Source organism: Mandrillus leucophaeus, unplaced genomic scaffold (assembly GCF_000951045.1).
Source record: "Mandrillus leucophaeus isolate KB7577 unplaced genomic scaffold, Mleu.le_1.0 Scaffold119, whole genome shotgun sequence".
NCBI lineage: Eukaryota > Metazoa > Chordata > Mammalia > Primates > Cercopithecidae > Mandrillus > Mandrillus leucophaeus.
Genome location: NW_012100209.1, coordinates 4,381,663 through 4,400,092, shown reverse-complemented (window position 1 = coordinate 4,400,092; position 18,430 = coordinate 4,381,663). Strand labels below are relative to the sequence as shown.

Sequence of the window (18,430 nt, the reverse complement as noted above, 5' to 3'; positions counted from 1 at the left end):
TAGGGGTGTATGGTTTTATTTTTTTTAAAATGTATATGCTCAAAAACAGTTTAGTTGGAAATTTTCACTAGAAGAAATAAAAAACATGAAAGAACACCAGCATAAATACACAATGCATACTTTAATTGTGGCTATATTAAATGTATCTTAATGTAATACTGCTGTAACATGGTATCATCTCATTGTTAAAAAATTAAAAAAAAAAGAATACAGGGAAGTGAAACTAAAAAACTACAGAATCCTGGATTCTATGGCAGATGGAGTACCCTTATTTAAGCTAGAAAAGGAACCCTGTAAGATAGAAAGAGAAGAGACAAGCAATCTAAAACCAGCATGTTAACCCAACTGTGAGTTTTTTAAAATGCCGTTAAAATGAATCTAAGAATGCCTTTTAACACAGCTCACACTTTAATGAATACCAGAGAATTCACAGCAAGACTGTAAAGCTAGGAATGTAATGTTATTGTGGAGTTTTAGCCATGACCCTTGCCTCACTCTACTATATGAAAAAGAAGAAAGTCTTTAGTCATGATTTGCACCTTAATGAGCATCAATTATTCTCAGCAGCCCAAAACCCTATAAATGCAGCAGAACACACAGGTCTTTAACTAAAGTCTGAAAGTCCAGTTAACATAAAAAAAATTCATATTGGGAAACAGCCATACCAATTTAAGGACTGTGAAAAGTCCTTTAACAGAGTTTTGGTAACCACGAGAGAATTCAAACTGAAGAGAAACCCCAAGTGTAAAAAAACACAACAAGGCCTTCAGATATCACTCAACGATTAGCAAAATCCACAGTGGAGAGAAACCTTTTATGTGTAGCTGAAATGATAAAGTCTTAAGTAGTGACCCATTCCTTAATTCAGTATCAGAACTTCTATATGAATGTGCTGAATATGCAAGGTATATAACCAAAGGAGGGAAATTTGAAGACACGAATGCTGAAGCGGTAGACAGTTCCCAACCACCCCTAAATATGATAGCATCCCAACCCTCTCCCTGTCACACTAGCCCCTTACCCTCATTTTTCTTCTTGATGGTACTCATCACTTGACACTCTCTATACATTTATTTCTTAAAATGTTTTGTCTAACTTCCTCCACTAGAATACAAGCTCTGAAACAGCAGGGGGTTTTAAAAAGCTATATTCTCAGTGTCTAGGATAAAATCTGGCATATGGTAGGCATACAATAGTTGAGTGAATTTAGTGTAGTACTTTCCTTATGTGGGGTATTTGGTACCTTGCGGTTACTTCATTCTAAGTGAATGATTTAGCAGGCTTTAACATATATAGAAAACGTGTTCATTATTTTATAATATGCCAGAGTAAAAAGCATTTTAACTGCTATGGTCTACAAATTATTCTCCAACTGTGTGGGGGATGGAAAGTTGTATAAAAAGCACCCAGTACTACCCTCATAATTGTACCAACCAGTTAGACAAAATGGTCTACAAGGGACATGAAGGTAAAACGGAAGTTTCCAACTTCTTAAGAGAAAGTTCTCTTTCCTCAGGTTCAGAATCTAAATACTTTACTCCTCTCAGGATGACATATATCCCTATATGCCTTGTCAGCCACTGGTATAGAGGGCATGGCAGTTTGGAATCCAATAGCAACAACCCTTTTGTGCAAACTTTGGCATTTAGAATCATGCCTCATTAATTCAAAAACATTACTAAGGGCCTACCATGCATTAAGCACTATGTATACAGGTAAATTTTTAAAATATGGAGCTTACCAACAATAAAGAAAATAATTACAAAGCAGTGTGATCAGTGTGATAACACTGGAGGGGAAGAGTAAAGGACAAGAACAAAGGAGCATCTAATTTGACTGAAAAGGACTTTAAAAAGCCTATGAAAACAGAATCACTGAAGCTGAATCCTAAGAGGTAGGTAGGTATTCACTTGGTCACAAAGAAGGATGTAGAAGTAATGATGTGTGCAAGGCTACTGAGGTTGAAAACACAAAGCACCTTTGGGGAAGCACTGGAAGTACTTGCAATTGATCAGGATGCTCTAAAAAGAGGGATAGTCTGTGGTTCTAAAAACCATATTAAAAATAATTTAAATCTTTGTACTTAGAAAGCACAAAGGTATTTTCATAATAAAACTTGCTAAAATGTTAAGTTAAATAAAAATCTTAGCTGTGTAAGGATAAGCAAGGGGGCTGGGGCAGGAATTGAGATTCCCTTTGCCACAAAGGCTCTATATCAGAATTTGTATGTTTACCAAAAGCACCCTGGATTTTAACTGTTTGAGCAACACTGGACTAGAACATGATTACACAGGATGACTACAGAGACATGGCTGGGAAGGTAGCCATTCTGTGTTGCCCTGATCTGTGGAAAATCCCAAAAACAGAAAACTTAGAAAGCAGAAAGGATTTTATATAAAGATGAGGACTTAATGTTTGGACACACTGAGTTTAAAATTACTGTGGGATGTCTAATGAAGACATTTGATAGGTAATTAGAAACAAGGTTTAGAGAGCAAGAGAGAAGACAGGATACAAGTTACATGTTTGAGACTCAGTCTGATATTACAGGTGGTAAAAGAAGCCATAGTTATGAATGACATTGTATAAAATATGTAAAGTAAAAAAAGAGAGAGAGAGAAAATCTAGTGAAGATCAATACCTAAAAGGTAGGCAAATAGTGAGACAACACTTTGTGGGGAAATGAGGGAGACAGCAGAGATGAAACCAACGTGTAGCACAGAGTAGCCTTTGATAGGAAGCAGGCAACCTCTTTTCCTCGAAAACAGGGGAATATGAGTGAAGTTGGAAAATACAAGTTGAACTCTTCATAGTCCCAATTTTCTGTTCAATAGGAGGAAGAGTCATATGCTAGGGGAGGGGCAGAGGGCCTAAGGAAAGTAATGAAGTTTGGCTCAGCCACAGCGGGAAATGGGAGAGAGGCCACCCTAGTAACAAACATAAGGTTTACATTGAGGGCTTTTCTAAGGCTGAAGCGAGATACTTGTAGTGATTTTACTTTGAAGGACTACCCTTCACAAAGAACTCAGCATCCCAGAAAAGGTAGACAATAAATAGGATTAATCTGAGGTTGGGGGCTTGCTGAAGGATTAGACTAAAAGACCAGAGGAAGAAGAATAACTGGTGAGATCAGTTCATATAGTGTCCCATAAAGCTGAGGGTAGATAGGGAAGAAAGCCTGAAAGGGGCTGATAGTTTCGGAGGAAGGGGAACAGTCAAGAAACGGGGGTAAGAAGGAACTGAAGAATGTGGAACGAACATAAAGGAGAGAAAAGTCAATAAAATAAGGAAGCGAAAAAACTGAAAAGAGGGCAGTTATCAGTTACTGAAATTTTACCAGAAAGAGAAATTCAAGATGGTGACATTCAAAGTGTGGCACGGGAGTAAGCTGCTGGAATGTGATAAAGTCACTGGGCAGAAGTCCAAGATATCAGCAAGGTATCAGAAAGATCATCCAAAGATGACAACAGGAGTTGAGGTAGACAGAAAGACCATGAGCAAGATATCAAGTTAGGCTCTCTGGCCTTTAACACTCACCCCTATTATTAAAGGTAGAAAACATTAAAATTTCAATACGGTATGAAAAGATGTGCTATAAAAGCATATGAACTAATGGTAGACTAACCTAACTTGATTTTTATCTTCATTACTCACTTGAAAAGCCATGCATTTTCTTTTAAACAAAATAGAAAAATAATTTTTAAATTTTTATAAAATGCCTAAAGGAAGTAGAAATTTTAAATACAATTAGTAATACATGGCAAAATAATTAAACACAATGATTCCCTTGTGAGATCTTTCATTATTTACCTTACTGAAAATGGAATCTGAATATTAGTAATAATCTCTCATTTTGCCTACATTTATATCCATAGTATGTATTCAAAGTAGTGAGATAACTTGACTTTAATTTCTGATTCATGGCAAATTTCAAGGTAGGGAGATTATACAAAATAATCTAAAGATGATAAAAATGGTAAACTTGTGTTACATATACCACAATTAAAAAAATCTAAAGTAACAGAAAAAATCTTTGTAAAGCTAAATTGGGTTACTACTCATTATTAGTGACATAACATCTGTATTTTAAGGTGAGTTTGAAAAACACTTTAGAAATTAAAGAATCATCCCTTCATAGGTTTAAGAATATATAATGAAAAAGATGGTGATGGTGTTTAAAGGATACCAAAGTTGGATATCTTTATGCAGTGTAATGTTCTCATATTCAGTATCAACATGTCTTCTTTTTTGGAACTCTCTTTTCCATTTCATGGGTTTTGTTGTTTTTCTATTTGAAAAGGACTAGATGAACTTTCTAGTTACAGCGATGATGAAAGAAGTTTAAAATTTGTTTTGCATTCGTTGTATTCCATTCTTGTTCTTTCAGGGGTCCTTCACACACAGATACATACTTTTTCAAGATCTTTTCTCCTACTTCTCGGAAATCCAAGGGTTCCTTGTGTGTAGTGCAGCCTGCTCCAGAAACACTAGTATCTACTTCATGATTTTCTGGTTGCTGATCAGCACAATACTTCGATCCCCAGTAACACATTTCTCCACTGTACATCATAGCCAGCAGATGAATGTCACTAAATATTCCTGGGAAAGTCATTTAGGTTGACAGATTAGAATTAAAAGCTTAAAAAGAAACCCTAGTTATTAACTAAACTTGAATTAAAGTTCCTTTTGTCATTAAGCATTTTCTATTCTCACTTTAACAGTAACACAAAAGCAAAATATGACTAATACAATCTTCATTTAATAAGCATGTTTATATCTATTTTACTGATAAAGGAGGCCCATTACAAAAAGAAAAACAGAGTACCAGAGGATTTTTTTTAGAGAATCATTTAGGTAAGTGATTTTGACCTTTTTGGGGTCCACTCTAGAACTTCTCCAAGAATCTAATTTAAGGAACAGAACTTCTCCCAGAATATACGCCCCAAATTCTGCAGTCAATTTCAGAGTACTTATAAACTCCCTGAATTCCACCCATGGACACACCCTTTATTTTGGGGTATGCTCTAGGATGATTCATATAGCTAAAGTCAGGTATCCTAGACATCCTATATTTCTCTAAAAGTCTAAGAAATTATCATGCATAATCATGCCTGAGAGTCCATACAATTATTAAAGGTGTTATTTCCAAGATGCTTTGTATTACCAGAAAAAAAGAGAATATGCTGCAGAATTTTCATCAAAAGTTGAACTCTTTCTTCTTATGGGTAGTTTTTCCAGTAGGCAATTATATAATTAAACATTTATGGTGCATAAAGTGTATTAATTTGGCAGAAAGACAAATAAACCTAGAATGAAAAAGATCTGGGTATAAATTACTGGCTTTGTGTCTTTGGGCAAGTCACCAAAGCTCTTTGAATCTCAGGTTTTAAATCTGAAAAATAAGGAGTTTGCATCCCCTACTTAATTCATGGAATTTTCCTAAAGAACATATGAAATAAAAATGTAACTTCTTAAAAGCCATTAAAGAAAAAAATAAATGACATATTCTAATGTGCTTCTGTGATTAAAAAAGATTACTTCAAATAAATGAGCATCATGTCTGTTGTTCACCTAATATGATACAACAAAAGTGACTATGATGGCACTGGATATGAAAAATTCGACTTTCAGAACGGTGGTAGTTTCTGTTTTGAATCTATTGCAAGTTTTTTAAAGTATCAAAATTTGTTCCTGCAGTATTCACCTTCACTTCACCTCAATTTCTGCTTATAAATAGTAGCAAGAGAAACAACAGGCTCAGCAGAATAGCTGAATGAATGGTGATATGGTTTGGCTCTGTGTCCCCATCCAAATCTCATCTTGAATTGTACCCTCATAATTCCCATGTGTTGTGGGAGGGACCCAGTGGGAGATAACTGAATCACGGGGGTGGTTTCCCCCATACTGTTCTTGTGGTAGTGAATAAGTCTCAAGAGATCTAATAGTTTTATAAGGGGTTTCTGCTTTCATTTCTCTCTCCTTTTCTCTTGTCACCGCCATGTAAGAAGTGCCTTTTGCTTTCCGCCATCATTATGAGGCCTCCCAGCAACGTGGAACTATGAGTCCATTAAACCTATTTTTTTCTTCCCAGTCTTGGGTATGTCTTTATCGGCGACGTGAAACTGGACTAATACAAATGGCTATACAATAAATAGTGGTTCTCAAACTTTTGCCTTCAGAACTTATTCCTTCTTTCTAACTGTATGTTTGTACCCATTAACCCAACCTCTCTTCATCACCTCCCTCCCACTCATACAACCTTTTGTGATACCAGCTCTGATTTGTAGGGGAGGGAGGGTCCTCAGTTGTATTAAGAGTGTAAACAAAGGGTATAAAAGTTGGACAGTTTTTTTATTTACCCCCATGTGATTCCAGGTTTATTCTGACAAGGGAATTTTTATAACACTTTCATCTGATAAGGCCATGTCCAAAGATTAAAATTCTCTGGCCCCACTTCACAGAACAATGAGGCTCAGAGGTGAGACACAAGGGCTTACTGCATAAAATTTAATGATATACAGATAATGTCTAAACAATAATATGATTATCTTACCTTAGAAAAAGTAACAAAAACCATACACAGTTTTGAGTTTTATCTAAAATTAGGTAAATTATCACCAAGATCTAGCCACAGAAAATTTGATGTCTCATATAGAACTTTTCTCCCTAAATATTAAGAATTATTCAGAATTGTATTTTATATCGACTAACAAGAAATTATTTGAGCCTCTCCAAAAGGGACTTAGGAGTAATTCAGCCTATGAAAGGTAGGTTTCCTGGCTTCTAATCTAATCATGTTCAGATAGATACATTTGGGCAAAGCAACCTTTTTTTCTTTTTTCTCAGACCAGGTCTCACTCTGTTACCCAGGCTAGAGTGCAGCTGTGCGATCAGGGCTCACTGCAGCCTCAAACTCCTGGGCTCAACTGATTCTCCCACCTCAGCCTGCCATGTAGCTGGAACTACAGTCACGCGCCACCATGCCTGGATAATTTTTTTTTTTTTTTAGTTTTTGTAGAGATGATGGATGATGTCTCACTATGTCTTGAACTCCTGGCTTTTCTCTAGTGATCATCCTGCCTTGGCCTCCTAAAGGAGGCAAACTTAGATTTTTTTGTTTTGTTTTTGTTTTTGTTTTTTGAGACGGAGTCTCACTCTATCCCCCAAGCTGGAATGCAGTGGCGAGATCTCAGTTCACTGCAACCTCCATCTCCCGGGTTCAAGCGCAAACTTGTTTAGATGAGAACAAAAAGCCAGCACCATAAGAGGACTTAGGACAGTATGTAGCAAAACTGCTGTGGTGCCTATACTGTTTCTTTTTGTCTGGAAAATGCTACCCTATCTGACCCTTTTAATTCCCTTGTTGAAGAAGCAACTGAAACTAGGAGCTAGTAAATTCAAAGTATGACAAAGAGATGCCACCAATATTACCTGCTTCCTGAAGAAAAAATTCCAGGCTATGAGAGTGTCTTACTTTATAACTAGAAATGGGAGAATTAGGAAAGCAGGTGATTTGTGCCACTCCCTTTGGTTCTAAATGAGCTTTAGTGCCTACCCCCACCTTTTTCTTTTAAAGTGTCCCACATTAAGAATTCAATTTAATCAGTCTATGTGTGAAAATAGAAATTTTTAACAAGGCATTTTCAATGCCTCTAATTGGTTCCTAGTTATCTGAAATAACTAATAACTAGTATATACTTGCCATAAATACATCAAATACCCCATGTTTGTCAAAATGTCATGCCCACTGAGGGAGCTTTTTGTATTCACAATAAGTTGTTTTAGAATGAAATATTTGTCTAAATGAGCAGAAAGTAATAATTTTTGGACATCATGTCACTTAAATCACCTTTTTTTTCTATAAAATGCTTTCAAATAGAACAATCCTGAAGAGGCTAACAAAGAAACAGAAAGAATTAAAACATACTTAAAATACTAGAATATTTCCAAAGAGGTATTCTAATTATTCTTCATATTTCATTTTTTTCCCATCAAAACTTCAGATGAAGTAAAAAATTTTACACATGTGATCTAATGTTACTTGCAGCTATTTGACCTTGACCAATTCATCTGGGTTTACCTGGACCTCAGTTCTTCCATTTATAAGGAGATGGTAAAAGTAATTGTTTCTTCTCTTCCCACACACAAGTCTAAAACCCAGATGATGCTCTATATTCAGTTCCTTGAATTTTCAAGTACACAGATGCTTGTGGCAGAAATGTATAGTTGCCAACCAGTATTCATTCTCCCCAATACCCCTTTCTTAGTAAACAACCTTAATTTTATTTGGGATGGCAATGTATCAGGTTAAGGACTATACTTTCCAGGTTTCCTTACAGCTAAGTAAAGTCATCTGATTAAATTCTGGCCAGTGAAATGGAGGTTGTAAGAAACTTCTGAGAAGGACGGTCTAACGGAACAGACTTGGCTGAAATTCCCTTTTGCTATGCCTGTAGCCTGAAACACAGGTGAGACTGAAGGAGCTCCAGGAACATCTCGGGATACTGAGAATAAAAGCAATGTCCTAAACAGAGATGCATGCTGCACAGTCTGGAAAGTATTATATTCTAAATAAAGTGCCTCCCCATGAAGAGAGAGTCTTGTTTTAAAGATGAATGGAGGAAAAAGGTAAGAACATGATGAGATGGAGCCACTGTACCAGCTCTGGACCTTTCCTGTGTGAAAGATCACTAAATATCTACCTTGTTTAAAAGTTACTTCCAGTTAGTTACAAGTAGCCAAATCTAGTTCTGATAAAATGCTGACTAAGGCTTGACATGGTTTAGCTTTGTGTCCCCAACCAAATCTCATCTTGAATTATAATCCCCAGGTGTTGAGGGAGGAAGCTGGTGGGAGGGGACTGGATCATTCACGTGGTTTCCCTCATGCTGTTCTCATGATAGTGAGTGAATTCTCATGAGATTTGATGGTTTTATAAATAATAGTTTTTCTTGCACTCACACATGCTCTGTCTCACCTGCTGCCATTTAAGACGTGCCTGCTTCTCCTTCTACCATGATTGTAAGTTTCCTGACACCTTCCCAGCCAAGTGGAACTGAAAGTCAATTAAACCTCTTCTGTTTATAAATTACCCAGTCTCAGGTAGTATCTTTATAACAGTGTGAAAACAAACTAATTACACGGCTGTGTGAGGATGCAAAATGAGCAGAAGGAACACAATACATAACTTCCAAAATTATTTAACACAAGGGATTAGAAATATTTTTCTGTATCACATCAAAAGATTTTATCTTTGAATTTTGTATAACCCCTTTTATGACTTATTACTTTTTTGTCTATAATCTGCCTTGACATTTATTTAAATCAAAGTGAAATCTAATAAACTTCCTAAAATCATAAGAAGCTTTAAATCACTTAGAAAATTTAATGAGAGATCACATTACCTGCACTCAGTAATTTAGCTGTGTCTAGGTCTTGGAAAGAAACTCCTTCATTTAACTGGATAGGACATCGATAATTTAGCATCTGTAGCAAGTAACTGATTCCATCAAGAAGGTACTAAATAAAAGTCAGAGCCAAAGAATTGAAAGTATTATCTGCAGAGATATATAAACTTCAAATATTAATATTTTCCATTCTTCACTCGAGAGAAAATTGGTTAATATATCAACATAGCTTACAGCTATTCTATTTCAATGGTATAAAGACCCACTATCCCAAGACACTGCTAATATAAATATACCCCTTGAAATGCTCTAGTAGTAAGAAAGAGTACTTAAAAAAAAAAGAATGCATTAACCAGAAACACATTTCAGTAATATATTTGTTAAAGATGTTATCAGAGGAAGAAAAGAATAAAGATAATAAAGATGTGCTCAACAACAATGTATTAAAAGCACGTTATGTACTTATAACTTAGAAATATTATGACCAAACTTTTGTATCTGCCAGTGTGGCCTCCCATTTCCAAGCCCACCTAAATTATGTGTACATTTAACCCAAGTTAGAATCCTTAGTGATACAATACCAAGACTCATATTTTGGATTTAATGATTCAGTCATAATGGTCAAGTGAATCAGAGGGCCACAATTTTCTAGAAGCAGGGTCATGTGAGTTCCTTAGAAGTGATCTGCTGACAGGCTCACAAGTGTTTCTTTCAAGACAAAATTTGTTTAAAAGTTTAGAAATTAATATAGTTTATCTTATATTTAAAATAATACAAATCCTTAAAAAAAAAACTTCACAGATTACAAAGTGCTTTCACATGTTATCTGATTTAGTCTTCACAACAAGCCCAATTTATTTATGATTACCCAGCTAGTAAATAAAAGATATAGAATACAAACCAAAGACCCTTTGATCCACTACTCTTAGTAGTACAACATAGACAGCTTTTTGAAACCTATAAATGTCAACAATGAAAAATGTGTAGGGAATGTCTTCTTACCTTTTTAAGCAAACTGGATTTTCTTAAGAGCCATTCTCTTCTTTTGGTAAGAGAATGACAATACATATACAGCAGGGCTCCTCGTCTCCAAGACAGACATTCCAGTAGCTCATCCCCAAGCAAATTGCAGTGCTGAAACACACACAAAAAGACATAGCTAAAAAGGGAAACTGGATGTCTGTAAAAGTTGAAGTTAAATTTCAAAAACTCAGCAATTGAAAACATTCTCACATCACAAAATGTGCCCTTTGTTTAGCTACTTACACAGGGAAGCCTTAGTTTCAATCAATTATAAATATGCAAGCCTTTTAATACATAAAAATTAAAATAACTATGTCAATTTACAAGTAGTTTTACAAAATAATTTAAAAAACATTTTTACTAGCAAATTATCCTAACAGGTTTGCAACATAAGCAGTCATCATTTCATTAAAAAGGTAACTTTTCACAAATACATTACTTGAAGTGAGATCATATCTATTTCTACTATCACGCGAATAAAATAATGAAAATTTACACCCAAAAATAATTCTAATAAATCAAAATTTTTAAAGCGGTTTGTCATTTAAATTTGGGGATAATGTTTCCACAGCCTCCCCTGATATATAAACAGAGAAAAAAAATATCTAGGTAGATAGTCAGCAGGCAGTTAAAGATGAGAAATTATTTGCTTGAAAGAATATCCAGGACTAGAGATAAAAAATAATAGGATTATTCAAATAGAGATGACAGTACAAAGCCTGTGAACAGGTTGTCAAGTAAAGACAGAATGGAGACTATCAGTGATGAAGGAGACATCCTTGGCTAGTACCTGTGCTTCTAGAATGGAAGGCAGGACAGTTGCTAGCAAGAGAAGACATTTCAGACATGAAGAAGTGGAAAAGGAGCAGGTAGGGTCTCAGAGGGAGGGGGTGATCAATGTTAAGAAGGGGAGCAAATGTTCGAGAGACTAAGGACTATAAGGACAACAGATGTGGTATTTAGATTAATAGTGACCTTCAAGAAAACAGCATCTGCAAAAGTAAACGGGGTGGATATGGGAATATCTATGTTAAAAAAAATGAGTAGGCACTGCTATTACAATTCTATTATGCAAATATTCTGAAATACATTTAGTAAAATATGATACTTTTGTTGCAACATTGGTCTGAAGCATTAAGCTCTTTTATCTCCCTCTTCCAATCTTAATTTAAGAAACAAAGATACAATGAAGAAGAAAAAAGATATAGACTCCAAAGAGCAGGACAGTACCAGCAATATTCCATCATAATTAACAGGAACGTAAAACTTACTTTTGGATGCATATTATTTTCCTTGACTAAAATTTCTGGTTCTGAAAGAAAACTGATCAGTTCTTTTACTTTCTGTGAAGAAGAGTCTTCAGGAAAATCTTCATCTACTAGCTTGTTCTCCTCAAAATATGTCATGTCCAAAATAGCCTTAAAAAAAAAAAAAGAAAGGCATCTATCAATGATTTAAAATTGAAAAAAAACAATTCTTACAGTTTCACCTTGCACATATAGGTGCTTTATTACACATTTAAATCTTCTAGCTCAATATGTAAATTTGAGAAGTAGGCAAAATGTCTAGATGTAAATATAATTTGAGAAAGATTTTAAAGAAAACTTCATAGGTATTTTACTAAAGTGCTGAATTAATGATAATCTTTCTTTCTCTCAAAAAAAATAGAGCTTTAATTTACAGAATTTAATTATATAGAATTATGAAAAATGTAATTATTATATTCTGCTATTTATATAATCCCTGAAATTTTCCTAAATGCCTGCTGTATCAAGTTAAGGTCACTACTTCCAGTTTTGAACCTTCAAAGGATTTATTTGTTTTCCCAAATACAGAGCCAGTATTAGGGGCATATGTGTCCTGCTACCCAATAGAGTAAACATACCATCAACATATGCAACTCAAACACTAAGCCCCCAGTATTCCTAAATATTAGAGATGCTGTTAAAGCATATAAAACTCCTCAATCCTTTTTCCTTTTTCAATCTATTGAACTAAGACTAAGGAAACTGGGTTCTAGTGTCAGTTCTACCACTAATCACTTAACTAACCAAAGACAAGTCAGTTTTATCTTTTTTGAGCTTCAGCTTCTTAATTGACTAAATGATAAATTGGACTAAAATACTTTTCAAAGTTCCTTGTTGGAGTATAAAATTAATTAACATACGTAAAGTACTAGAAATGTTACCTAGCACCCAGTTAGTGCTTTTACTTTCTGTGAACATGAGCAGTAAGTGTTATTGTGTGAAAGGCCTAAGCCAGTAAGGAGAGATCATCATATATGATTTCATCATCATATGAAAGGTGATCTGTTGATTCAGAACCATAAATAGGTTTTAAGAGGATTTGTAAAATTGAAATCTATATCTCTAGGTCTTTTGCCTTATTCTAGTAACTAAGTTAAATGTTTGGAACACTCTCATTTGAAAAAAATGAGATGACATACAACATATGCAGACAAGCACAGAGTTTTCTGAAAGGAAAGAAAGCCAAGCAAAATACCTGCCAAATTTAAACAGTTCTCTGTGGTTTGTGAGTAGCTGTTAGGCTTACTCAGCCATGGTGTTTGAAGGCAGAAGCTATCTTTAGAAACTTCCTAACAGGAAGAACAGCACGAGGCATTTAAATGCTATAAATGGGCACTTTGGAAGCCTAAGTTTACTGTACTTTCTGTAACCACTTCAGTTTTATTATCCCTTAGCAATCCAAAAAGGGCATATGAAAACACTCTATCAACTACAAAGTGCTATATAAATGTTAGTTACTGTAATAAAATTACATTTCTTGATGTTAGCATCCCTCAGCAGTGTTTCAGAAAACCAAGAAAAAAAGGCATTGTCCACATAGCAGCCTGATTTGGAAAGGAAAGTTAAAAATCAAGTGGGTGAACAGAAAAATCGCATAGATATGCACGACACTAGCAGGGAGAATAATATTGAGAATCCTAGGGAAGGTAAATTTCAGGGGGAAAAAAAAAGTCAGGGCCCTTATATCCCCCCTTGCTCCCTCTGAAACTTTCAAGAGATTGGACATTGCACACACTAGTGTCCTGTTCAATTATCTCTAAAGGAAAACAATTCTATTATCTGTAAGATTTTTTTCCTAACTTTTCTAATTAACACATCTAATAAATCTTACTTCTTTTCATACTGCCTCAAAGTTTCAAGTTTTTGTGTTTTATTCATAGTTTTTTGAACAAAATTAAACACTTGAAATATGGAATAAACCGATTTCATTTTACCTAAAATTGGAGTCAATCATCTAAATAAACAACCTGCCCTCATAAAATGCCAGAGTCCACATCTCTTTCAGTACCTGTGTGTAAAGTTCTAGAAGATTTGATGGATTTGAACATTCTTTCTCTTCTCCACATAGCAGTTTCAATTTTTCTAATGCTGCAGAGGCCCGAATTAAAAAGTGATCTATAAGAAATAAAAACATGAGAATTACATCACATAGTTTCAGAGTGTTATTTAAACAAAAAACAAATTATGTATGAAGATGAAATGATGAAATGACAAGATGAAATAATATTATGGAGAAACAGCATTATAGTAATAATATCTATGCTGACCATGGCTCATAATATCTAAAATATGAAATATCTCATAATGCCTAATCCTAATTAAGTAAATTTATTATGAAAATTTATTCTAGAAAGCAAAATACTGAAAACTTTCTAGAGTCAATCTTGCCATTTCTCAAATGCAGTCTGTATTCTCATTATGCTTCTTTTATGATGATAATGCACTCAAAATAGTTAAATTTAAAACTTACTGGAATATACAAATAATATACATAAATCTACAGAAAGGCCTTCCACTGAAAACTTACTATTTCATAAATGTAGTTGCAAATGTTATGCAAAAAACCATGATTGACAAAATCTCATTCCTTATAAAATGCCAGCATTATAAGCAATTATAATTTTATAATTATTTATATCTACTATGATTAAAATTATATAATACATCTATGTATTTAATTCCTTTAAAAACTTAGAAACAAATTACCTCATTTCCTCAAAACTTGGAAGGAACTAAACACTTCTAATAAGTCTTCTAATCACAACTCACCCTCCCTCCACCTTCACCATCTCCTAATTTTTTTTCCCTTTCTCTAATGTCATAATCCCTTTGTTGCTTCTATGATTTCACCTTTTCTTATGTGTCCAGTCCAAGGTACTATCCACCCTTCTGCAGCACTTCATGTAGTCACATTTAGATACACCCACTATCAAGACACTAAACTCCCTGAGTTTGCCTCTCTGTGCTTTCCTTCTGAAACATACTCTGATATTCTAAAATATATCCCTTTCTTCTTCACAGGCCAATGAACAGATAGTGTAGCACTTGGTGTAGGCCTACCTGATCTAGCCTCAGGAGTTACACAGACAGATAAGCTGTTCATTGTTGCAGCCAAAGCACCATCAGGTTATGTCTGTTGGCAATCATGTGACTGCTGCCTTAAGTCTTCTCAGGTAAAGCCTGAGATTGGATTTTGATTGCTGTAAGATCCACTTTCACTTGAGTTGAAATCTGCTTCTTAGCACTGTCTTCCCACCTCTCATTAGCCCAGAAGTGACATCCACACAACATAGAAAAAGAGCCTACTATAAACTGAAATTATATGGAACATGACACTCCTTAGGTGCTTCTTTAGAGAGTGTGTTGATATGTTTTTTAACTTGCAGCATTATTTTCAATGTAAAGATTTGCATCAAACTCATTAAACCATTGCTGAAAGAGTATGTCACATAAACTGATGACATAATTACTGTGGCAGGGGTGTGGTGGTGGCATAGCTCACATTTTGGAAAAGCCCATAAAATGTAGTTTTACTAGAACTATTTAGTCAAAGTAATGACTGGCAAAGCAAAAGATGAAACTGATTCTTATATAATCTCTGGAAAAACTCCCTCATGACATACTTCCATAGAGTAAACAGATAGTGCTTGTACAATGAGAAATAAATTAACAAAAATTGGCTAGAAATTAAAAAATGCATTATTAGATGAAATAATATCTGGCTGTATCTCATCTAATTTGAAGAAGACAATGGAAATTATCAAACCCCTATACCCTAATATAAATACATAGTAGTTACATTAAAGAACAAATTTTGAATATATATTATTCTTGTTGCATGGAAAAATGTCAAATTCAATACAAGTACATGAAATTTTGTTTTAACTACAGTTCATAAATCTTGTAATATTTTTAAGATTGAACTGATTTCCATGCTGAACTGATTTCCATGCTGACCATGGCTCATAATATGAACCACTAACATTGTCATTTTATTTTAGCAAATTTTCAGAAGTATAAAGCCTCTAAACAAGAATTCCATATATAGCACATGACTTTTATTTCCAGCTCTCATTCATTCCAGATTAAAGAACTCTTCCAAGGGAAATGAGAATGGCTTTTGGTTCAGTGATAAGTGAATAAAAAACACTCTTTGGTCTCTTTGGACTGGTTCAAGTGAATCTGGGAATTACAGGTAACTTAGATACACTTTCAACTTAATAGCTCCTATTACCCAAGAATTATTCATGTGAATCCACAGACCAAAATATAAGTCCGCTTCAGGATGGTCTGTAGTAGGTCTTTAAAGAACACACTCCTGGATGGGCACAGTGGCTCACACCCGTAATCCCAGCACTTTGGGAAGCCAAGGCGGGTGGAATGCTTGAGCCCAGGAGTTCAGGACCAACCTGGGCAACATGATGAACCCCGTTTCTACAAAATACACCAAAGTTAGCCAGGCGTGATGGTGTGCGCCTGTTGTCCCACTACTAGAGGGGCTCCAGCCTGGGCGACAGAATGAGACTCTGTCTCTAAAACCAAAACAAAACAAAACACTCCTGAGAAAAGATAATCCGGCAAAAAATATTCACTGAAACTAAGGCATTTCATCATAGACCCTATTTAATAAGAAATTCACCAACTATTCAATCGCTTAAGAAAATGTTCCACCACTGTTTTCCTATGAGTCCAATGATATGAGTGAGTCCATAAGAATTTTAAAAACTATCTGTAGTAATAGCTCAAACTCGAAAAGGAATAATGTAGAACCTAAAGGCAGGTGAGACCTAATGAAGAGAATTGGACTTAAATTCAGAAGGTTGAGGTAATACCCTAGCCCAGTTTTTCCTAACAGCTTACACCTTTCCAAAACAATTATGCCAATACTTAACAGAGCCCTTGTGAGAACTGGCATGATGTATAGGCAGAATAGTCTACACACCAATGTAAAGCTCTTCTACAGAATGTTGTTTAGAATCCAAAACGTAAGATGCAAATTTACAACGCAGCAATGAAAAAGTGGAACTGTTATACCTGCCTTTTTATCTTTACAGGATGCAAACGACCATTACCAATTTGAGTATTATCATTCACCTTAGCCATTTATTTAAACTTCTGTATTTTATTTAGATTCTGCCCTTTTCCCAATTGCTACCGAGACAGTTTACACCAGCACGGATCTGGACAGATTTTCCATGAGTTCTGAAAAATGCGGTTTCCGAAGACAACGTCTTGGCAATGAGAGTTCTGGGGAGTGGGCAATCGATGGAGCAGCGAGGATCAGAAACAACAGACCTCGGTTGGCTACTTGCGGCCTAGGACCCAAGGGAACACAGGCCTCAGCCTCTAGCCCTCATAGCCATCGAGCGCCAGTACCTTAGCGCCGTCTGCCCCGCCCGCCTCCCTCTCCTCCGCTCCCTCACCATCTTCACCGGCAGCTTCGCTAAGTTGCTGTATGTGGGCCTGAGCCAGGTCCCCGAGCTCTTCCACTCGTCTCACCACACTACAGAATGCGGCCGCCATGGCCACAATCGGCGGGCGCGCCCCAGCCACGTGACCTTGTTGCCCGCAATCACCGGATCCTCCAGCACTGGCGGGGCGTAGGGCGGAACTCTCCTGGTTGGTGGGAGGAGAAATCAGCTCCGGAAGAGGGCCGGCCCAGGCCGGCAAAGGTCGTTCCGGGTCATTTTTCCTGGACTTTCCTTCCCTCCCATAATCCTGAGCAGCAAGGAGACTAGGGGCGGGTGTGACGTTGAGGCACGCCTCTCTCTCGCCCCCTCCTGTAAGCCAATAGGGAGCCAGCCGTGCCCCTCGACTGACCCAATGGAAAGTCGGCTCTCTCCTCCTGCCTCCTGGAAGACAGCTTGGTGACGTCTGGCTGGCAGGATGCGGATTGTCGTCCGCATTCCCGCTTCCCTCTCCGGCGCGGGAACCACAGTCTGGAGGGCGGACGCGAGGGTCTGGAGAGAGGGCTGTCACTTTTGGCCTTGTAGTAAGGAGGTTGTTAAAGTGATTATAATCTCCTGGTCCGAAACGGAAACCCCCCCGTCCCCTGTGTAACACATCCAAGTCTCCAAGAGTTTGTAGTACATCTGGATGGGGAGCTCCAAACACTACTGGAGTTGCCAGTCTACGTGGTTGAATATTGCTTTTCTAAATCTGATATTTAACAGTCGAATTTATCTCTGACCTCCCTTGGAGTTCACATTTAAAGTTCTTTAGACATCTTGCGTCCAGTGGTACTGAATTCTGCAGCCACAAAACTATTTTCACTGTCTTTCATCTCAAGCCCTTCCCTTAAGGCGCTAATTGTGCATAAGTTCATCCTCTCAACTGGGAGTTTCAAAGCACTCAGTGAGCAAGTCTAACTTCACTTTGCATTTCCGTGACTACTTTCTTGCCTCTGGTCAAACAAATCGTTAACTCTGTGTATTCATTTTTCAGTTTAATACACTGTATCTTGAAAAAAATCTCCATCCTACCATTTCTTATGGAAGGTAGTTTTTTATATAATAGAAAAATACTAAAAATAGGGAAAAAAGTGTATTGTGATTTATAAGTGATTGACCACAATGACTTTCTAACTGATCTTTGTAATATCAGTTTCTTCTTCTGTCGATTCACCCTAAATATAGAGGACAGGAATCACGTGTTTTGTGTCCTTGGTCCTCATACAGTGCCTGGCACATATGC

The 18,430-nt window shown here is 36.3% G+C and overlaps 1 protein-coding gene across 1 annotated transcript; it reads right to left on the bottom strand.

The window, feature by feature from the left end:
- On the bottom strand, window positions 1-17,278 carry LOC105529309 (chromosome unknown open reading frame, human C5orf51). The gene is made up of 6 exons (XM_011966423.1): window positions 17,161-17,278; window positions 13,746-13,852; window positions 11,702-11,848; window positions 10,410-10,541; window positions 9,405-9,519; window positions 1-4,599 (listed from the first exon to the last, which is right to left on the bottom strand). Exons 1-6 carry the CDS (start codon window positions 17,258-17,260, stop codon window positions 4,316-4,318), a joined length of 885 nt encoding a protein of 294 aa, XP_011821813.1. The 5' UTR covers window positions 17,261-17,278; the 3' UTR covers window positions 1-4,315.
- Between the last annotated feature and the right edge of the window lie 1,152 nt (window positions 17,279-18,430).

Bases quoted from the DNA above. Each gene is read 5' to 3' on its own strand.
- LOC105529309 (XM_011966423.1), bottom strand. From the start codon at position 17,260: ATGGCGGCCGCATTCTGTAGTGTGGTGAGACGAGTGGAAGAGCTCGGG. The intron at 13,853-17,160 runs GTGAGGGAGCGG...TATTTCTTATAG, and splicing joins CGAAGCTGCCGGTGAAGATG to ATCACTTTTTAATTCGGGCC. The intron at 11,849-13,745 runs GTACTGAAAGAG...TTTTTTTTTAAG, and splicing joins TTCTAGAACTTTACACACAG to GCTATTTTGGACATGACATA.